The following is a 23862-nucleotide window of genomic DNA, read 5'->3' on the forward strand; positions in this document are numbered from 1 at the left end:
AGAGCACCAAAAATGTTTCTGCTATTGTTAGGATGTCAAGCTTGTAACAACACACAAACCCTTTTGATGCTATAAAGGACCATCTACAGCACATTCTCCATCAATCCGAAGAACCCTTCCACAATTCAAAGAACCCTTTAATCATGGTTCCATGTACACTGTGAAAAATGGAAAGTCATGGAATGACAAATGGAAATATTAGACAATAAAAGTGTTAAATATCCTCCACCTAGACTTTAGGAAGATAGAACAACAGGCTTTTAACATCTAGACCCCATGTGTCAAACACAAGGCCCGCAGGCCAAGTCAGGCCCGGCACACAGTCCAATTTGGCCTGCAAAATTCTTTTATTTGTTAGCCCATTTCACCCTGAGATGCACTACAGTCCCCAGCATGCATTGCAACATCGTGTGCGTTCTGACCCCCAACAACAATCTATGGACCAGCAGTTACACAAAAAAGAAAAGATGCCTGGTGTCCATTTCAGATGGGCAGTCAAAGATAAAAAGACTTAGAATTATTTGTGAATATTCAAGGCTTTTTTTTACTCTTGCAGTTTTGGCGTATGTTGATTAAACAGTGGCAAAATTTTAAGAATGAGATAAAAACAGCTGGCCCATGGACCTGTTGAGGCTTTTTTAATATGGCCCTTTCAGTGGTTGAGTTTGACACCCCTGATCTAGACTATAGACATAAGAAGATAAGATTATTAAATCGTCTCCAGACTTAACTAGACTACAAGCTACCCCCATCTAATCTGACCTCTTAAATGCGGGCCTATCAATCAGACTGAGGAATAGACATGTGGACCATACGTAAAGCCCCATAGTTTAAGGAATTAACCAGTCTTTCTTTCTTTCTCTCTTTCTTTCTGGAAAATAACGAAAAATGTGTGGCCTGTCTTGAAAACCAAGTGTTATTGATAGATGCCGTCTTTGTTTAATTGTGTTTAATTTCTTTCTGTTACTGAATTGCATGACTGGAGGCTTTTCTTTAAACTATTTATACGCATTTGTGTGTTACAATAATGATTTCAGCTGAAACCTAAAACCTGAAACACTGTAAAGTTCTACTTCAGGCAAAACATCAGATTTACCCACGTTTTCTTTATCCCCTTCAAATGGACTGAGGACTTGTTTGGTGTCTGGAGTTTGCTTCTTTGGCTTTGCACTGGAGCCACGGGGCTGATCTAGCTCACAAATGCTGGAAGCTTGTAGCCAAACAGCACTGTGCAAACCACATTCATGAACCACACACTTGCCTCAAACTGTGTTGAGTTGTTAAGTCATCTGAAATGGACCTGCTTCTGTGGTTTCAGACTCTGTATGACACACTTTGATCTATACCAGTAGACAAAACAGACAAGGTTCAAGTTAAAAGATGGCTGGCACTGCTGTTCGGCTATGTGATGTACGTTTGTCCGTTTTATAAACCAGAAATCTACTAATTTGGTGGTTAGTGGTTGGTTAGTGTAGTGGTTAACACCTCTGCCTTCTCCGCTGTAGACTGGGGTTCAATCCCCCACCTGGGTCAGCACCCTACACTAAACCAATAAGAGTCCTTGGGCAAGACTCCTAACACCACCTTCGCCTGCCTGTGTAAAATGATCAAATTGTAAGTCGCTCTGGATAAGAGCGTCAGCCAAATGCCGTCAATGTAAATGTGATTTGTTGTTTAACATCGTACAGTGAATCCATAAAAAACAAGCAAAACAAAGTGATTCACGCAAACCCTGCTGTGTTGAGTGATGTAGCCCTATACTGGGTGCGTGTGTCAAGCAGTGTGAAGCACAAAGTTTGGTTTCACTATGATTTTGCTGACTGCCACTGTATAAGCGTGTATAAAAGTAGTGGGTTTAGTGGATCCATGAAGAATACGGACTGGTTGGTGACTAAATGAGCCCCTGATGCTGGACTTGCCCCTAAGTAGGGATATAATGGAACAAGCATGTTTTCAGTAGATTGAGAATTTAAATTTAAAGGAGCTCCTCTGTGATTTTATTTGCTATTGCAATGCCAGTGTTTTTCTCTCAAGCCACATTGACTGTTTTTCACCAAAGTCAGTGGCGCTCAGACTTTGGTTTCATCCATACACACACCTCGTTCTTTTAGCTTTTTTTTTTTAGAAAGTTTTTAAGGTCAAATTCTCTAGAAACTATGACTAGTTTTTTATCACTGTCAGTTTCTGGTCTGATAAGGGAAATTCTGATAAAATGATATACAGGCTGCTGGAAACTCGCTCCTGCTGTCCTTTTATTGCGAGAATTTTATCACTGAGAAGACGAGTCCAGAAGTCCCCCCTGATGAGCTAATCCAATGTAACTATCTTGAAGTTAATTAGAAAGCAGGAAACTGCAGTCGCGTCGTGTGCAAACTCTGCTCCGTCTCTGACTCACACACATGCAGGCCAATTTGGTGAAGCCCTCCTCGCTAACTTTAAGTGACAATGCTCCCTCCCTGCTCCCCCCCACACGGTGTGGGAGAGCGCAATCTGTGCGAATTAGTGAAGAAACAAATTACCTGCACTGGGAGTGTGATCCCCATGCAGTTTCACCCAGGTTTGTCTTTTGAAGAGCAGCAGTTTGTCCCCCGAGGGCTCCCTGGCAAACACCCCTCATCTCACACGCACACATCACATTTTTTAAAAACTATGCATGGCTTCTGCCGGAGCCCTCTTATCAGCAGCAGCACAAATGCCATGCAAATGGAGCCGTGCTCGGCGCAGGCCGCCACTCAGAGGCAGGCTTAATTGGTAATTGGGATCTAGGTGTGAAAGCCACACTCGCAACCAGGAGCGAAAACACGGATGGGTTTGAAAACCTCCAACTTCTTTTTTTCCCCCTCTTTTTTCTAGTAATTATTATGACAGCGGCTGCGGTATAATTTTTTCATTTCCAGGGGACGTTCAGGGGGGCTCTTATCATCTGCTGTGTGTAAAGTAGGCCTGAGTTTTCTCGAGCTTACAGGCGCTGGTGGTTGGTGAGTTGGTGTCTTTATGGCAAATTCACGATTCTTTAAAACATTTTCAAGATGCACAATATCTAAGTTTTTCTGAGGTTTCGTAAGTTGAAACAGACAAAGGCTACGTTCACGTTACCAGGCTGATGGCACAAGTCAGATTTTTTTGCCCTAATGTGACTCAGATCTGATGTTTTCAGGGCTGTGTGGACGCGCAGATCTGATCTTTTTAAATCTGACCACTTTCATATGTGGTCCCAGATCGGATGTGTATCTGATTTGCGGCCATATGACCTTAATGTGACGCTCAGATCGTGTGCCATCATTCAGCGTTGCCATGGCAGCAGCACCAAACAGACGTTAAAGCCAATAAATGGTGGAAAAGGAACACATCTCACCTTTTCACCTTCATCTCGCTCTAATAATGAAGCTGAGAGCTGATCAGAGCTAATTATCTTCAGCGAAGCTCGTTCTGCTCGTTAGTCTGTTTGCTGATGATGCACGTGATTCACGTGACGTGACTGAGTAGGATGTGCTCGTGCGGGTCGTCTCCTTTCTTCTCCTTTCACATTTATGAACATAGTACACGGTGCCTTTTAACCAGAATGTCACCATGCAATTGAGAAAAGGAGGAGTAAAGGAGGAGTTTGGCAAAAATTCAGTTTAGGCCACTGTCACCTCACACCGAGTATAGTTTATTAACAAAAACATCTTTAGATGTCCGCTCAGGCTATGAGGCGAATGCAGCCAGCAAGTAATGGAAGATTATGAGATACCAATGAGCATCAAACTCTATCTAACCCTACATCGTGTCACATTTAGCTTAGATGACATATTTGTGAACATGAAGTGAACTCAAGGCATCTTGTGGTTGAAAAGAGGCAAGTCAAGCTTCTTAATGCATTTCATTGACAAATAGTCGACACAACAGACAATGATGTAAAGGAGAATCCACTGAGTTTTCAAAATAATGTACTGGTTAACATGTAAAGTCATTCAGAGTGGTTTGATGTGAGAGACACCTTATAGAATCGGAGAGATAGGAACCAGACACAGAACCTTATTACATTAAATGGTTATAAATGCATTGCATGATGCCCGATACATTGTTTTAGGATAGTTCTTGGCATAAAATGTATATTTTTAAAAATACTTTGAAGGCAGAGAAGCACATGTGGGGTGTTGTTAGACAAAATAGTCCCCGACAAAGGTGTGTTTTTACAGATGTAACACTGTTTTACCCTCATCAGCATTAAATATAAAAACTCCAAGATGCTCATAGGTTTACTGGTGGTTTTGCATAGTAATATTTGTGCTGTCGACATCACAACCTCTGGCTCCCATCACCACCACTTTAAAGAAATCTGAGTTCAGATTGTGGCAGTTCTTTGTGTGGAGGGTTGTACGGGTGTTGGTGCTTTAAAACAGCCAACACTATTGACCGGTCAGCTGTGATGCTTTTACTGTGCATGAAAGTTGATAGTTTTACAGACAGAATTCAAGATTGCTCCTTCTACTGTTTTAAGCTGTGCTGCAAAGCTGCTCTTAAGTAAATGGGAGCTTCTGACAGTGATTTTAGTACCAGATGCGAGTTTAATATGAAATCAAAGTGACATTCCAGTCGCCAGATATTTAAAAAGACCTTTCGCTGGTTTCACTGAAAGCAGAACACATGGTTTTGGATTGTGGTCTTCTCTCGTCCTTCTTCTGTCTCCAAAACCTGGTTCACTGTTTTTGGGATATAAAATACAAATGGAAGCAAAGCGCTTTTGCTCAGCACTGTAGTACCATTTGTACCTTCACTAATGGGTGCCATCTTTGTGTTTTCCATTAGGATAACCGCTCAAGTATGTCCAGGCCGATGATCACCAGGTCCCCAGCGTCTCCTCTCAGTAATCAGGGCATCCCCACCCCGGCCCAGCTCACCAAGTCCAACGCTCCAGTGCACATCGATGTGGGCGGACACATGTACACCAGCAGCCTAGCCACACTAACCAAGTACCCAGAGTCCAGGTGGGGATCCTACTGCTTTTTATCTAAACTGTCTATGTTTTAAAAGCTATCTGTCTATATCTACAACAATATGACCTGTTGTATAGATAATTGTACCAGGATTTAGGATGTAAAGAAAAAAACACACACATACACATTTACAAAACTGGACAAGGGTTAAGTTGCATGGCTTAAAACAGAAGTAGCAGCCATCCTGATACCATCTTGCACAAACTACATTACCAAAACTGCATGTAGGGGATCTGACTGCAAAGCCACAGAGCTGCAGATTTACACCTGCAGTTTCACGCCAACGGATTCAGGCCAGCGGAGCGCATGCGCAGTAGGACAGTGCGATTGTGCCATGTAAAACAAAGTTTACTCATTTATAACGTCTCTGATGTAAACAGTGACCATTTGTGCTGGTTGCATGTTTTGCCATGTATATTACCATTCAGGAAGGGATACCGTCACCCATGTGTGAATCAGCTGCTGCTAACGGGTTAAACCATAAGACAAAACACATTACAAAAGCATCAGAAACAAAAAGAAACACTTAATTGTTTCTATGGATTTTTTTCAACCAGGATCCGTTCAAAAAACATTTTATCTTCAGCCAAAAGCATAATATTATAGTCAGTTTCGGCTGCTTAGGGTAAAGTTTTAGTCCTCTACATGTAATGTAAATGTATACATAAAGCTCTGTATTAAGGGTAAGTTAATTGAGCCATAACCCATAGTTCACCGAGGCCATATAAGCTGTAGTCTGTGTAATATTCACCCCGTGAATCCCTGTATTTACTCAGACAGAAATTTGCTTTAGCCTAAAGCTTGAAGGATAATTTGAGAACAATTATAATAATAATAATATTAATCATTTAATAATTTAATAATTAATAATTTGACAATACAAATGTATCACAATTTTTTGAAAACCCACATAAATGACTGAAATGTCGATTGGCGTAAAACTTACTAAGAAAAACCAAGAAAAGCGCACTGGCTTGAACCCGCTGGCATGAAACTGTGACTCTGCGGCTCTGCAGGGAAATATAATTGAACAGTTTTGAGTGCAGCTAGCCAACCAGTCTGCCCATTCTCCTCTGACCTCTCACATCAACAAGGCGTTTTCATCCACACAACTGACCGCTCACTGGATATTTCCTCTTTTTCGGACCGTTCTCTGTAAACCCTAGAGATGGTTGAGTGAAAATCCCAGCAGATCAGCAGTTTCTGAAATACTCAGACCAGCCCGTCTGGCACCAACAACCACGCCACGTTCAAAGCCCCTTAAATCCCCTTTCTTCCCCGTTCTGATGCTCAGTCTGCACTTCAGCAAGTTGTCTTGACCACCTCTACATGCCTAAATGCACTGAGCTGCAGCCCTGTGATTGGCTGATTAGCTATTTGTCTTAACAACCAACTGAAGAAAGTGGCCGATGAGTGTATGTTAATGAAAACTGAGCACACTGAATATTAAACTGAAAATACTTATTATTAAAGGGCTCATATTATGGAAAAAGTACATTTACCCTGCTTTTAAGATAAGGGTTTAATAAAGTGTGTTAATACTGTTAAAGTTTCAAATGATATGAATCACTTCTCAGGCCGTACAGCCTATGCAGTCGTTTGAACAATCAATCAACTTATTGTGTGTGAAAATAAGTTCACATGTCCTCTGCGGGAAACTTCAATATGACATTTCCTGCAAATTCTAGTGCAAAAATGTTCAATTTATTTGCTGAGTTTAACATAAAAACACATAAAATATGAAATATTCCATTATTTTTGCACTAAATTTTGCATTAACTTGCACAGAAATGTGTTCTCTGTAGAGGATGTGTTAGCATCTACAAAAAGACCATTTGTTTTGCATTGGACAGTTTCTCACAAATCATCTTACAGCTGTAAAATCTGTAGAGGGAAGGGAAGCTAAGCCCTGGCTAGTGCTGTCATAGCACTGAGGTCAGGTCCTGATGCTGGTTGGTTAGTTCTGGATCACAGATGCCACTCCAGCTCATCTCAAAGTTATTGGATGGAGCTCCTTCACTCCAGAGAATGCAGTTCCACTGCTCCACAGCTCAATGCAGATTAAACCCCCTAAACCAACGCTTGTCATCAGGCATGGTGAGCTTAGGCTCACTTATGGCTGACCCCCCCTTCTAATGGTCAGTGCCTTTCTATGGAGACAATACAAGCTGTGTGAACAATTGGTGCACCTTAATTTTTAGGGCCTGTCTGAATCCTTTTGTACATGAAGTGTCTAAAGTGTTAATATATCATTCCATCATTGTATTGGTGGAAAGGCTTCAGCTCATGCCAAGAAAGTAGTGACATTTTCAGTGGGGGGTTAATGGAATATTGACTTACCCTCGGATAGATGGGTCGCACTGGTGAGTCAAGGGGCTGCGTTTACAGCCCCGGTGATTCACTAATTCACAAATTATACGCTTAGTCATGTTTCTCCTTATAAAAGTGTTTTTGTGCCTCAGCCCACGCTGAGTCTCTGTTTGAAAAAGTGGTCGAAAAAACTTTTTATGATGATTTAAAATACGCTGCCCCATCTACATTTGTATGCAAAAGTTTGAGCACCCCTGGCGAAATTACATTTTGTTGGATTTGAAGTGAAAATTAAGTAAATACGTCCAAGAATAAAAAGTAACTACGGCACTTTTCTGCTAATTTTAGTGCGCAGTTTCTATTGTTGTGTTAGTAGAACATATGCATGGAAATAAAATGTAAAAATGTAATATAAAATGCATTTTTACAGTAATTGTGCCAAACGTTTGCACATGACTGTATATGTGTGCATAGACATGTTAAAACTAGCAGTGTAATAATACAGTATATTCAATGTGAGCTTCTTATAGAATGCACACAGTGCATTCAGCAAACTGGAGCAAATGAAGTTTAGTTTAATACTGATTATATTGCATGAAGCAAAAAAAGTGAAACAAGCAAGCCAACAGTGAGGCCTCCCTCCTCTGAAAGTATGGCTTCCTCTTTACCTCAAAATCAAGAGCAGGGAGGAAAATCATACTCCTTGTAAGTGCATATCAGCTTGTGGATAATGCATTACTATAAAACATTGTACTTTTACATATTACATTTTTAGACATAGCTTTATTTTTGTTGTATTGATAAAATGGGTCAAATCAGAGCAGCACTTCACCGTATCTAACCATATTGTGAATTTTATTAAACCTTTGTATTCCCAGCTGTGGGATTATAAGGACTGGGACTGAATGCCAGCTTGTGTCAGATGTGCTTAGATAATAGTTCCTGCATGATATGCAAAGTTGGGGCAGTAGGTAAAATGCCAATAAGACCAGAAAGCAGTGATGTATAAACGGTCTTTTACAGGTATTTAATTCACAATAGCATAAAGAAGAGATGTTTATGTGCTAATTCCACATTTAACACGTGGAACACATTTCAAACAAGCTGGCACAGGGGTAATGAAAGACTAGGAGGTTTGTCGAATGATCAAGAACACCTGTTTTGGACTGTTTCCAAAGGTAAACAGTTGAATAGGGAACAGGTGATACTATCATGATTGGGTTTGAGAGGAGCATTCATGAAAGGCTCAGCCATTTAAGAGCAAGAATGGGATGAGAAAAACTCAAGCCATCCCTAGAAAAACTCCATGTACAGTAGTTTAAGGAATTCGGGAGTTTAGGGATTTCACCATGTACAGTCTGTACCATTATTGACAGATTCAGAGAATCCAGAGAAATCTGTGAGTGTAAAGGGCAAGGCCAAAAACCAATACTGAATGCCCCTGCTCTTCATATCCTCAGACAGCACTGCATTAAAAACTGCTATGCTTCCATAACGGATATAACCACGTGGGCTCAGGAATACTTAGGAAAACCCTTGTCTGTAAACACACTTTGTTGTTGTGTTTAAAGTTTAGTCTTTGTACTGTTACCATTGTAGAATTGAGGTATTTAGTAATAATAAAAGATATCTTGTATTTGTACTTTTTTCAATTAAATACAGGCCAGAATGAGTTGCAGTTGTGTTTGAAAAAGTAGCTAAAAACATTTTTTATGATGATTTAAAATACGCTGCCCCATCTACAGTTTGAGCGCCCCGGTCACATTTTGTTGATTTTCTAAGTGAAAATAAGTAAATACGTCCTTCGCTGGGAAAAAAAACTTAAGTACTTAAAAACTTCAGCTAATTTTAATGCACAGTTTCTATTGTTTTGTAAGAATACTAAGTAAAAAAAAAAACATGATATAAAAATCACGGCTTTCTGTTTTTATATACATTTTTCCTACTGCCCCAGATTTTTTGGAACTGGGTTTATATTGCTATCTATAAAAATAGACAACTGTATGAGCAAAAAAAGACTGAAATCTGACTGAACGCAAAGATTAAAAATGCAGAAATCTGCAGTGGTTGGACGAAAAATCCATACAGTTTTCCTCTCAAGCTAAATATAGTTCAGCCAAGTATCAGCCAAGATTACAGGTACATGATGAAAAGTGATTACTAGCAGGATTACATCATCACTCACACACCAAACGCAGATGTGGAAGGACACGTTTTTCAATACCAGCACGTAAAACACAGCATTACCTTGGCTACAAGGTTAACGTAGCTAACAGTTAATGGAATCTTGTCATTCTTCACCTGCTTTCTGTCTCGAGTTGTTATGTAATCTCGAATAAACTTGCTTATGTGGCTTCTACATATTTAAAAAGGCAGTTTGAGGCAAAGGGTGGTGATGTAGACATTTTACATTTGTCAGACGCTCTTATCCAAAGCAACTTATAGTTTGATCATTTTACACAGGGAGGCGAAGGAAGTGTTTGGAGTCTTGCCCAAGGACTCTTATTGGTGTAGCGTAGGGTGCTGACCCAGGCAGGGGATTGAACCCCAGCCTACAGCATATAAGTCAGAGGTGTTACCCACTACACCAACCAACCATGACATGGAGACATGGAGTTTGCACAAAGCTAATAGGTAGAATAAGCTTTTATTACCTGTTCGCTACATTTGCCTCATAGTTCCAGTGTAAAATTAAAGGAGCAAACTTCAGACACCAAACATGTCTTGGCTGTTCTATTGTATGACCAGGGATAAGGGGGAGATATTCACCCCAGTATCACTTAAACCAGACAGATTAAGAAGAAAACGTCAGTATTGAGGAAATGGTGACTGAGGCGGGTGGATGAAGACCTTCTTAAGGACGTGTGGTGAATCATATGTGAAATGGATCTGATGTGTCTGCCTGTCGCTCTCATTAACTCTCTGGCTGCGTAATGTCACCCGCCATGTCGCTGGAGCACCGTGTCAAAGCGCATTTATCAGCGGCCACCATTGTTCACGCGCACAGATGCTGCCTTGACTTCTTGCACTCAGGGTGAAGTGGGGCAGCCGAATGTGGAGCGTTTCACTTCAGCCGTGCAGGATTTTAAACCACCATGACTCGCATCAACAGTTCTTCATTAGTGGCTGATGGCTTTTCCTCCGCCGCACTCAGCTCATGTGGTAAAGGCCGTTGGTCGCAGCCCAAATGCTAAAAGCCCAGCAAGGCTGAAAGCGCAGAAGAGCATATGCACTGTGTTCTGCGCTAAGTGACTGATCTTACCCAAGCACGCCATTAGTGCTATTAAGGCAATGTGGTACTCATTTGCAAATCATTCCCACTCCTACTTAAAAACAGACCGAACTGAGGTTTTGGAAGCACCGCTATTGTTACTGGAAATATCTCCATTTATGAGCCGCGCTTTAAGGCATTAATTTAGTGAAAATTGAACTGAAAATTGAATAGTTTTCCCCAAATGTCGTCGATCAGCCAAGACGTCTGGTTTCTGACGTTTGCTTCTTTATTTTTGCGCTGGAGCTGCAGGGCTAATGTAGCTAACAAGCAATGGAAGCTTCTAACGGCCAGGTTAGCATTGAGAAAAATACGTCCTAAATCATCACACACTCAAACTGTGTTAAATTGTTAAGTAATCTCAAATAGATTTGCAGTGTGGATTCGGTTTCTGTATGATTTTTTGTTAATTATGGTAAAAAAAAACAAAGTATGTCACCTTGTTAAAAACAGGAGAGGCCATCTTGAAGCCTGTCTTCTGTCTATACTGGCACTTTCTTCTGAATAGGGTTCAATTTATGTCCCATAAATGTCTTAAAAGCAATAAAGTGTTTTTTTTTTCTTTTCTTTTTTTTTTTATTTCTGTGAACATTTAAATGACCTTAGCTTAAAATGAAATAATTAAGCTTTGCATTTAATGGTGGAGTAGGTGATTTTGTAGAAATCAAGAAATGTAAGCCAGATTTTGAAAAAAATCCAGCTGAAAAAATGCCACCACCTACTTTCAGCCCTCCTTCCAAAGCCACTCCCCCAAAACACCTGAACACACACAGTCTGACTACAATACAGACGTCGTTATCATATACATACAGAGATTATATTATATATTAGTGTTGGACTGATATAGCTACATTATTGGCTAGCCATGTTGGCTACATAATACAGGAAAATAACTAATTCCCCCAGAGTCAAAACAAACCAGATTAACCACAGTAATTACCTGTCCAACAGAAAATAAACAACTTTGGTGTCACTTTCCAGGCCTTTCAACTCTCTCAGCTTTCGCCACCGTTGGAAAGCCACCTGACTTGACCTCTTGCTTTATGTGTGTGTGTGTGTGTGTGTGTGTTTGTGTGTGTGCGTGTGTGTGTGTGTGTGTGTGTGTGTGTGTGTGTGTGTGTGTGTGTGTGTGTGTGTGTGTGCGTGTGTAGAGCTGCATGACAGACTCCACACATGCACATATGAAAGCACATGCAGAGCACATGCATGTAGGAAGGTTGTGAGGTGGGTAGGTAGACAGGCAGGTAGGCCATTTAATAATTTGGTTTGGCCTGGGGATTCTACAGCCCTGTTACCTCCGCAGATATTTTTTTTTCTTTGTGTTGCCAGAGCATTTGAATTCCAATAGTAATCAATAAATCAAAGTGTATTTCAAGAAATATAGCAAAAATATTTCTAAAATAAATATGTCTATATCAACCTTGAGCTGCCCCAACTCAGTGATATGAACTCCATGAAATATGTTCATTAAAATATTCCAGTAACACCTTAAATACAAGGTTGTTTGGTTCATATTTCATAAGCTACATTCAGAAGGTGGGTGTGATATGAGGCTGTAACTCTTCTTTCCAGTCAAATAGATGGTGATGCAGTTTTAAACTCTTATAATAAAAGAAGCTGAACTCACATTTTTTTCCACATTTTTCCACAAATCTGAGCTATGAACTATAAAACACATGGCGTCTCTTCAATGATCTGCTCTGCAAAATTATTATAAAATAACACAAAATGTATCTGAGATTTTTGGCTTTAAATTGTAAGCATATAGCAATATGCGTGATCATAAAACACATGTTCTGTTCATGTGAGGGGAGCTTTTACAATAAATAAGTAAATTAATTAAAAATATACATTCATTTCATGCAGTTACTGAATAATTTGCTTTACGATTTGGTCACGTAAATTCAGATGGACAAACCAAAATACACCCTGGTCAATTAGAGGTTAAAGAGGTCCCAAGGCCAAAAATGAACTGTATTTACAGAAAGTGCCTACTTTTGTCTGTGTTTACAGATAACAGTATGATAAACACTGTCCGAAAGGGCACATAGACATTCGCAAGTCTATTTGAAATGATTTAAACAGACACTCTGGCCAAAATGAAAAATCTCTATATCTGTGGTAAACATGCCTGCTTGTGGTGTCCCTGTAGTCTACAGAGGGAGATTTCCAGAAACCCCCTTCTGTTCCCCACTGAAAAACCTGCATGCTGCTCCAAGCTGGTTTGTTCTGGTCTAGTGCTGGTCTGGTGCTGGTTAAGCATAACAACATCCCAAACTAATTATATGCTGGTTTTGCTGGTGATATATTGACTTCCATTGCTGCTGACCAGCAAACCAGCATCTAAAATTCAACCTAAGCTGGTTTTACTGATTTTTCAAGCAGGATCGATTTATGTTGTAGCTTATAAGAACTTTTGGAAAACTACAACTGCTTCAGGGTTAGCTAAAAGCCATAGTAGGCAAGGTTGGCTCTTGGCTACCTAGAGACCTTACCTTGGTTTGACAGCTGAGTAAGAATCACACTAATGGTAAGTGGGTTGTATTTAATAGACTGTCACGATTGGTTGATCACTGTCATTCCCAGTGGCTGTATGATGTATTCACGTCATGCATTCTGGGTATTGTAGTGAAATAACCTGGGTTTTCAAACATGAAAACGATATAAATTCATGAATTTTGTTAAATGAATGAATTAAATCACTGAATTTGAGAGATACAGAATGTTGCACATGGCAAATAACATGACAAATAACGTTTTAGGCTGGAATAACTTAACAGCTGAACACACAAACATTTGATGCAAGCGTGCGATGATTTAGTCCTGCAGTTTGCACGGTGCTAATTGGCACATATACTGTAAACATCCGTCACTTGTTAGCTACATTACACTTCTAGCTCCAGACACCAAACGTGTCGTGGCTGATTGACTGCGTTTGGGGGAAAAGGGAAATCTGTGTAAATTTCTGCTGGACTGTTTATTTAAGCGAAATGATTTTGGGTGCATTCGTACCAGCAGCCTTTCAGAGCCGCAGGGCCCGGGACCCATCTGGAGGCTCAGAGCCAGGACAGCGGGGCGTGGCCTGGGGCAGAGCAGGGAACACTGTCCTCCAGATGGCCCTTTAACTGCCTTCAGACCAAGGGTCGCACATTTTTAACCACTTCACAGTTCCCTGTCCTTTTTGTCCGTGCCGGGTAACGAGCCTCTCTTCAGTGTAAATATGCTCAGTGTGGACGTTAGGATTAGCCTACAGAAATGAATTGTAAAGATAAATGAATTAGAGCAGAGTCTATAGCAGCAGTCAGCCTGATATCACGCAGGAATATTTCACAAATGTATGTGTCTCTTCGTCTGTCTGTCTCTGTGCTTAAAGGAGAATTCCTGATGTTTCATCATTTCTTCAGTATTGGTCACTTATATACAAACAAAGTGATTCAGAGTGCTTTGATGTGAAGTGGTTCACTGTAGATTAACTTAACAGCTCAGGTTCCACTACAGCGGTGGTGATAGGAGCCAGCGTTCGAGCCATTTTAGCCATTTATATATGGCCATTGTATTTAGTATTCAAAACCTCCAGTAGACTTATAGTGTGCAGTGTTGATGATGGTAAAATCTCTTCAGACGTCTGGTTCCTATCACTACCACTGTGAACTATGACTCGATAAGTTTCTCTTGAATGGATCATTTGGCATCAAACCACCATCAAAACACAAATGTTTACTGACTGTTCACATCATGTAGAAATTTTCAACAATTGGTAGCATCCTTATTAATTCCTAGACGTCTAGAGTTATTAGTGTTATTTTGCTAAGCTATTTAAGTGTAAACACTTATATTTCAATTCTGCATTGACACTATTCTGTGGCAAAAATGTAAAAGATGATTTTTCGCTCCAGAAGACAGGAGTGAACACAACAATAGCTTTTTATCAAATATAAATCATAATACAATAACATCTCCTCACACAAATGTGGTATGGAAGTAAAGTCATAATTTCTCCATGTATTTCACTGATGCTGTTAACTGCGGCTTCTAAGGGTTGAAAAATGTGGTTTTAATTAGAAAATGGAATTGAAATTTCTCATTTCTGCCGTGGTCATTGCTATAGTAGTGTGACTATATATCTTAATCTCTCTCTCTCTCTCTCTCTCTCTCTCTCTCTCTCTCTCTCTCTCTCTCTCTCTCTCTCTCTGAACAGAATTGGCCGTCTTTTTGATGGCACGGAGCCCATTGTTTTGGACAGCCTGAAGCAACACTACTTCATCGACAGGGACGGTCACATGTTCCGCTACATCCTCAACTTCCTCAGGACGTCCAAGCTCCTCATCCCTGACGACTTCAAAGTGAGTGGGAGAATGATGCCTGGCTGTGGTGTAACATTTAGAAAAAGCTTTTCAGTGCATGGGATCTGCATGTACCACACATATATGTACAGGAAGAAAACCTTGTATCCTTTACATTCTATGGAAATTTCACGATGAATGGACCAAAAGAAACGGGCCAAAATTACTAGGAAAAAAAGTCTGGTTCTATTGACTTACATTAAAAATAAAGTAGGTTTTTTCTTCTCCTGTAAAATTACCATTTTGGAGATACGAGGTTTTCTTCTGACAACAGCGATATCTGACTGCAACAGGCTAGATTACCTAACCTAAGTCTAACCAGTGACCACACTAGTGATTTACAAGTATTTAGTAAATTATGTTTTCTGAAAATGAACAAACATTCAGCTAAAAATAAAAAAAATGAAGACAAAATAAATAATAGTAACCCAAAATGTAATGAATTCATTTAATTTGCCATGAAAAGGTAATTGGGTGTCTTTGAGAGCCTCAAGGCTGTAGCTTTAACATAAGCTAACATTAGTGATATAGTGTCCTTAAAGGGAATTTCCACCATTTTTAAAGAAACCTCTACGTAACTGAATGACTGAAATGTAAACAAAGTCATTCAGAGTGGTTTGTCTGAAATGCTCAGCTATGTTCACAGTGGTGGTAATAGAAACCAAATGCCTGAAGCATTTAATGCCTCTAAGGCTACTTCCCAGAAATACGCTGCCTGATGCCTGAGGCACAGTTTTACAATAAGGTTTTGACTTAAACCATATCTTATTAATGTATTCCTGGCTGAGAGTTACATTCAAGGCAAAAAAAACTTTTACCACTTTTTAACCATCATCAACATCGTATATAAGATCTCTGAAGGTTCACTGGTCATTTTTGATAGTAAATAAAATGGCTGGATTTGTGTTGTAGACATCACAACCCCTGGTTCCTATCAACACCACTGTAAAGAAAACAGTCAGTAAGTTTCTCTACAATGAACAGTTTAACATCAGACCACTCTAAATAAGCTTGTTTTCTTTGTAACAATTGGGTTACGCTGAGATATTTAAAACAAAGTGTAGAATTGTTGCTAAATGCTAACATTAGTACTGTAGGCTCATAAAACTGTCATGATCAATGATTAAAAACAACTGGCAAATATTCATGTCCAACAGCTACAGACAAGATGTAGTGTTAGATAAACTAATAGATTATAAGATGTTAAAGGCAACATCCATTAGTCATAAAAAGCCTAAGGAAGAAGTTGAGGATGTAAAATATTAGACTATTATTAAACTGCTGTTCTAAAGCCTAGATTACAGTGATGGTTGCAGGTTCAGTGTTAGTTTATCGGTCTTTACTCAAAACTTGATGGCAGTTTGGCTCAAAATCTCCCTTTCACAGCCTGTTAATGGACATGGCTTTAGGAGTTTTGAAACACTGGAACTGCTTACTAAAGCAACTGCTCTCGGTAATGAACACCACTACATAAGCATCCATAACTCTAAGAGTGTGGTTGACCCAGGCTTGGTGGATCGCCGTAAATATCCAAAACAAGGCATACTGCACATCTTTGCATTAAACATGATGCAATCTGGCAATAACGTTTAGAAAAACCCCGCACAGCCCTCATTCTGGCCAAGAGACACATTTGCATTCCAGTGGCTAGCTCTTGTGTGTCATTTAGCCCTTAATTACAAATTTGCCTTGGGAGAAAACAAATAATCCCATTATCTGATGGTCTGTCCGTGAGGAAAGTATGTCAGCTAAAATAAGCAGAGACTCAAGAGTAGCCCTGGTTCACTGAAAGGCTACACTCACAATCTTGGAGAGTTTATGGGAGCAGTACGGTTTAGTTTTTCCAGTCTTTTTAAATCAACGCGCATTTTTCCCTGTTAGGCTTCATTTGGCGCTTTTGCACAGATGAACACTATCGTGGAACACTGATTGGGTCTTTACGCACTTTGAAAATAACCGCTTTAGCATATGTTGTTCTTATTACGTTGGTGGCTGTTTATGCATCATAAACATCATAGTGAATGTTTTACCTGACTGTTTTCCCATCCTCTCAGAATGAAATGGGCTGTCTTTGTTACTGTGCCTTTAAGACTGATATGCAGTACTGTGCAAAATAAGAGACCACCATTCATTTATTTCAGGACATATTTTAGTCAAAACAACCTTGAAATACATGCTGTTCATTTTAAGAAGATATTTCTAATGAGATTAGATAAAATAATCCACTTGGATTAGAGAGGAGAAAGTAAAAAGAAGAAAAAAAAACAGGAGTGGTAAAATCTAGAGTTTAAAAATGATTAAGATAGAAAACGGGACTCCTAACAACCATGCAAGACCCGGAAGACTGCGAGAGAGACGGAAATCAGATCTGAAAACATCCACAGGTGTTTCTGTCCATCCTTCCACTGTGAGAAGACGACTCGGTGCTATGGGTCTGAAACGATGTGTAGCTGTCAAGTAGCCTCACTGAGAAAAGGAGACAGACGAAGAAGTAGAAAATGTACAAATGAGGAAGCTGCTTTTTTCCCTTCTCCTGTGAAATGACTTGTTTGGATATACAAGGTTTTGTTCTGACAGTGACAGTGAGTTCGCTTCCATGCACTTGAGTAATCAGATAATGGGGAAACTCCAGGTCTGCATTTCTGCTTTGCAACCAGCCACTAAATTCACAGAAGAAGACGTGACGTAAACGTAATGTGGCTTTTTTTTAAAACATCACATCACTTTACCTGAGAATATGAACATACACCATCTAGAAGATGAAGAACATTAAAATCATTCATTTTGTCAAACATGTCGTCGGTTTCAGCATTGCTCCAAAATTGATGTGCTGCCATCTGCCAGCACTGCTGCTTATTTTCAGTACTGCTGTCTGTTTTCACACATGCTCAGACTGAGAAATGGGAAAGAAATCAGATGCACTGAGAAATCTGATTACTGAGCTAAAATCCAGCCTCTTTATCAGATTTCTTAATCAGATTTCTAGACCTTACTCCGATCTAAGGAATCAGAGTGTGATGTTTACAGGATCATTTGAATAATCAGATAACTGCAGAAATCTGATTATGATTGTATTATTAAGTGCATGTAAACGCACTCAATATGCAAGAAAGGAAAGCAGCAGGCACTTTTCGTATGGCCCTTACGCTTGTGCAGTTTGTCCACTCATCTCAGATATTATCAATGTGTCCCTAAGTGTCTCAGCGTATGTGTTTGTGTGCAGGACTACAGTCTGCTGTATGAAGAAGCGAGGTATTTTCAGCTGCAGCCGCTGCTGGCCGAGCTGGAGCGCTGGCGGCACGAACGTGAGCTGAACCGGCTCTCGCGGCCGTGCGAGTGCGTGGTGGTTCGTGTGGCTCCGGACCTGGGCGAGCGGATAACGCTGAGTGGGGACAAGGCCCTGATTGAAGACGTCTTCCCCGAGATCGGAGACGTCATGTGTAATTCAGTGAACGCCGGCTGGAACCACGACTCCACACACGTCATCCGCTTCCCCCTCAACGGCTACTGCCACCTTAATTCCGTACAGGTAAGAGAGACTGCCTCGTAGTGAAAGCCCTCAGCCCTCTCAGCCGTGTTTTTATAGACTGCCATTTGTAATGAGGGGTGTATTGACCGTAACTTTTTCTCTTGAGATTTTAAGTTAAGTGATACTTTTTTAATCCCACAAACGGGGAAATTCCACCTCCGCATTTAACCCATCCGTGAAGTGAAACACCACATACACACTAGGGGGCAGTGAGCACACTTGCCCGGAGCGGTGGGCAGCCCTATCCACGGCAGCCGGGGAGCAGTTGGGGGTTAGGTGTCTTGTTCAAGGACACCTCAGTCATGGACTGTCGGCCCTGGGGATTGAACCGGCAACCTTCCAGTCACAGGGCCAGATCCCTAACCTCCACCCCACGACTGCCTCATTAACCCCTTAATTAAGCTTCCTTTCATTTGAGTGGCTGAAATCGCTTGACGTTCACACTTTCTGTTATTTTATATACCAGGATTCTTCACTCTCATGACTTCAGAATAAGTCAACCATTTGCAAGTCAAAGCATAAGTCAGCCAAATGTTTTCCATGTAATTACAGCGTAATAAGACTTAAGTCTGGTCATTTTAAATGGCCAGGACCTGCAAGCATCTCCAGACTTCAATTGCATGCTTCAATAACTTAAGAATAACGCAGACAGTTTGAACTGTTTTCCATGTGATTATTATAAGGCTTACAGTATACTAAGCCTGAGACTTTTAAGACGTTATATATAATTATGAGTCATGTTTAATATTAGAGCAGTGCCCTGGTCTCCTGCATATAAAGTGAGTTAACCACTCTGGTATAGAGCCAGTTACAGACTAAATATGTGCACAGCATAAAAATTGCTCTGTCCTTAACTACTACCTGATAAAAATACTTCAAACTTGATGACTATTTTTAATTCTAGTGTGACTACTGTCATAACAAACCATTTAAGGATTTTCTAGTTAAGTTTGTAGTTGGCTTTTAATTATTTTGGTTCAAAAAGCTGTTCAGAGAATGGTGGCGATTTTGCTAATATTAGAATATTTAATGATTTCTTGTTTTGTTTTTTTTTGTCATTCAGATTTCATGCAGCATTTGATAAATGGTGCATTTAAGTTTGTCCCCTGTAGAACGTCTTTCCACTTACAAATCAACAAAACATGTACACAATTGACTGGAGGTATTCATATGACAGTGTGTGACACACATTTGCCTATGTTTATGAGTAACAGCTACATTTGGATTAAGGGGTGTAAATTGTGCGCATTACATGTTTTGCAGAATTATAACTTTATTTCTCTCTGTAACGAAGTGTCTGGTTAATGTCATTCTTGCACTGCTTCCACCAGCATAAATGTGTTTTGACATGGCACGACAGAACGAACGCAGAGTGATCATATACCTTATATTTTAATTCACCTTTTCTTTTGCAGCATGTTTTTGTAACGTGGACTCTTTCCCCTTTCTTTCCACCAAATGTTTAAGCCATTTTCTAAAAGGCTTGCCTTCATCTGTATCCAAGGGAGGGAGATTTCACATTAGCACATAAGGACACACGCACACGGACGCTGGCAGGTAGTCCTGAGGCACGGCCCCTAATCCTGTTTGGTTATTAAAGTGAGCCCGCAGTGGATGCTGTATCTGCGCCTAATGGTGTCAGGATGTGTGCGTGTGTCTGGAGGCAGAAGAGGGGAGGGGCTGTCAGCAGAGCGAGACCTTTGTAGTTTTGGTGGGGGGTTGAAGCCCGAAGCGTCTGGAGGTTGAGGGGTGGGGGGCTCAGCTCTGAGATTTTGTGCTTCCAAGTGGCACACACTCTACTCCCTGGGGGTCTTTGATGGAATGTGATGATTCTGCTCCCCCCCGACAGACATGCACGAATGTGTGTGGAGCATGTAGATACACACTACTGTAATATGTGCCTTTTTATGGTAGTTGATTGTTGTAGTTGAAGGTTAACATCTTTAGTTTTGTACTGGGGCTATGAGCTAAATGTATCTAAGACATAGGGTTGCACGATGATAGTGGAGTCACTATCAGCCAATATTTGCATAAAAGGTAGCTGCACTGAACAGATATGTTTAGATTTGCCTGATATTTTAAACTGTTCTTTGATGATGTATTTATATTGCTTCAGAGAAGCACAATGATTAGGGGACACTGGGTTACTGCACTGAAATGTCAGTATTTCTATTCATTTATCTGCTTTTTTAACCCTATAATTAAGTGTTTTTAAGTTAACACATCAGGGAGCAAACTTAAAAATGGCATTTTATTTCTAATTTTAGGGCACATTTTCTATTTATTTGCTGAGTTTAACATATTTGGACAAATAAAACATAACATGAAATGTGCTGTAACTTTTGTACAGGCCACTTTTTATGTTTTACTTTTTTCCAATATGTAAACTCAGCATATAAACAGTAATTTTGCATTAAAATTTGCAGACGTGTTCTCGGTGGAGGATGTGTAACTTACTTTCCCTTAGAAAATCAACTAAACATGCCATTTGACCAAGGGTGCCCAAACTTTTGCATACGACTCTGGCTCTAATTTCTACATTGGGTCAATGTTCATTTATCAGTAACAACACTGACATACCAGCACCTCCCACACTACCATGCCAGTGTCACGGGTGTGCTGAGAATGATCCACCACCCAAAAAATATCTGGACAACAGTGGTCCTCTGGCCTGACCCGTGATTGAAAGGACCGGCCGCTTTTGGTCCGTTTATGAAGAGGAACCAGAGAGTGGATCACCTGTCCTGTGGAAAGTCTCAGTCTCAGCGAGCGCGCTCGGTGCAGGAAGACAGAACCACTCTCGTAATCAATCAAAGAGTTTATTAAGTCTTCTGCACACAGAAAGAAGGGCACTCCTTCTTTTATACAAACACCTCCTGCCCTGTTGCGTACAAGCAAACAGGGTGGACCCAAATAAGTTGTCTAACAGTCATGAAATGCTAAGCTGACACTCACGGACCACCGGAACTGCCCAAGGGAGGGGGGCTTCTGCTCTGTGTACGACAATCTTACCTACAAAAGAGAACAAATGGTTCTGGACAGAATGTTGTCCCAATAAGAGGAGCAAGTTGTTTGTGCAAACTGCCAAGGACAGTAGCTATGCTTGCTGCAAAGTCTGCTTAGAGCAGAGTTAGAGCAGAGTTAACCCTTTCAGTGACGTACGGGATAAATGGGGGCTGATGAACTGAGCATTAAACAGTCTGCAGTTTCCCATTTGGGAAACAATACATGAGCATGTATTTTCATATATGTGTGATATATTACAAGTACATTGCTTCCAAGACCATTTCCAAACATCTGCAGGGTGACAGCCATAATTAAGCAGCCCAATCACAGAGAATAGGAAAAGATTAAATACTTACTTGATTTTGAGCATGTGTTCCAAACACTAAAGTACATCAAGAAAAACATTCATCAACCAGATACACTTTACTTGTATTTATTGTCCATGTGGGCTGTAATTGTGCACATATATAGACACCTATATACCAGATCTATTAGTTAAGTGGTGCTGACATTGTGTTCAGCCAGTTAAAGTACACTGTAGGGGGTTTCCAATAAAGTGGCCAGTTTAGTGTATGAAGTAAGTGGTTAAAGAGCCAGGGGTAGACAACAGATAGTAAGGTATACCACACAGTCAGCTGACAGTTTGATGTTATTGAAATTCTTATGAAATGCTTATTGAAATTCTGTCAGAAGTGCAGGCTCTAAGCTCTAAGCTCAAACCACATTTGGGTTTGTAAATGGAAGAAGTGTAATTTTATTACAATTTAAATTTTGACGAAAAAGTGTTGTGCAACAATATTTGTAGCCCAGAACCTGTTCATTAAGTAACTAATAGTGAATAGCTCATGGTGAAGCGTGCATGATCAGCAATCAGCCCATGTATTATTTTTATGTTGGTTTTTATACTGCATTGCAGTTTTTGAGGTAAATAATGTGCTACACATATTTATAATTATATATGAGTCATTGGGCTAAATAGCAGCACTTTATTTGACTTCTTGTTGTATAAATAAGCATCTGAATTTTTAAGAATTTAAAGGGCCCATTTCATGGAAAACTAAATATTCTAGTCTTTTTTTTTTATTTTGATGTAGACACTGTTAAAGTGTCATCATTCCCAGGCTATGCAGTCTGTACAAGGAAACTAAACTGTAAAAAGAGCCAGTTTTTTACATTTTATATATATATATATATATATATATATATATATATATATATTATATTTACATAAATCTAGTCTGCCTGCAGAATTTAAGCTCCACCCATTCACAATGAAGTTATAAGGAGTGTTTCAGCCTGGACTGTTTTTTTTTTTGAGCGAGGCATAATACAGATCTGAACTGAGGTTCAGGGATGCAGACAGTGGGGGTGCTGAGGGTCTTGCTGCACCCCCTGATTTCAGCATTTCAGCTGTTAAACAAAGACCAATGTGTCCTTGTTTTAGAGCAGAGTTTGTATATTTATATTTTCAGAATCTGCAGTGGCTGTTGTGTTTAAGTGAACTCAGTGTTTTCATTACAGTGAGCCGACAACAGCTGGCCGCTTTGCCGGCGCGTTGCTCAAGCACACGCAGGTTGAGATGAAAAGGGAGCAAGTCTGTGCGGAGTTATAGGCTAGCTGTAAACCCCAAAGCAGCCTAATTCTGTTTTTTTTTTTTACTTAAAAAAATAATCTGACGTAGTAATAATAATAATAAAGTGATCAACTGTTATGTCTCCCGTTCTGTGTGTGTTCCAGTGTTAAATCTCAGTGCGTGATTGTAGGTGTGACACAAACGTTTACAGTGCTGCCGATCAGCAAACTGATTGGATGACACTCGGCTCATTTGCATGAAGTTCTTCCAGATGAGGCAGCAGTGGTTTGATGTGTCAGCTAGACTTTGTCAGTATACTTTGTCGTCTCTCACCTCATTGTAGCACTGAATGACAGGTTCTGGTTGACGTAAATTAGCAACAAAAAAGCTGATTTTGCATGACATCATCAGTCACATCACACATACGATGCTTAAAGCGTCTTAAAACACCTTCCTGCATCCCTGCTGAGGTCCTTTACATATATCAGCCTAAAGGTACAGTAACAAAGACGGTGTGTTTCATTCTAAGGCTGGCTTTCCACAGTGAAACTGTTATAGTTGCATGTTTTGAGTTGCCTACAACATCATTTCTGTATGACTTCTGTCCGACAAAGCAACTCAACAGCAGTTGTACACGACTTTTAGTTCCTCCACTCGTTTACCAAACTGGCAGATATTTTTAGACACACTACGTGGCTCTCGCTATAGAGTTGTCTGTGAGGTGTTATTCATATATTCACACAGAATTTGTGTCATTTTCCTGTTTTTCCAGCTGTTCTTCTAGATACCTACCTAGAGTTCTTTAATATATATTATCTGTCGTGTGTTAAGCCTTTGAAAATGAATATTTA

General features: G+C 40.1%; 1 protein-coding gene across 1 annotated transcript in view; it reads left to right on the forward strand.

Moving 5' to 3' along the window:
- LOC108442723 (BTB/POZ domain-containing protein KCTD1) overlaps nt 1-23862 on the forward strand; it is a 38848-nt gene that overhangs the window by 12751 nt on the left and 2235 nt on the right. The window contains exons 2-4 of the mRNA XM_017722902.2: nt 4792-4970; nt 14759-14903; nt 18127-18432. Coding sequence (XP_017578391.1) covers nt 4792-4970; nt 14759-14903; nt 18127-18432 — 630 coding nt within the window. The remainder of the gene's footprint in view (nt 1-4791; nt 4971-14758; nt 14904-18126; nt 18433-23862) is intronic.

Source organism: Pygocentrus nattereri, chromosome 2 (genome assembly GCF_015220715.1).
Source record: "Pygocentrus nattereri isolate fPygNat1 chromosome 2, fPygNat1.pri, whole genome shotgun sequence".
Classification (NCBI taxonomy): Eukaryota; Metazoa; Chordata; class Actinopteri; order Characiformes; family Serrasalmidae; genus Pygocentrus; species Pygocentrus nattereri.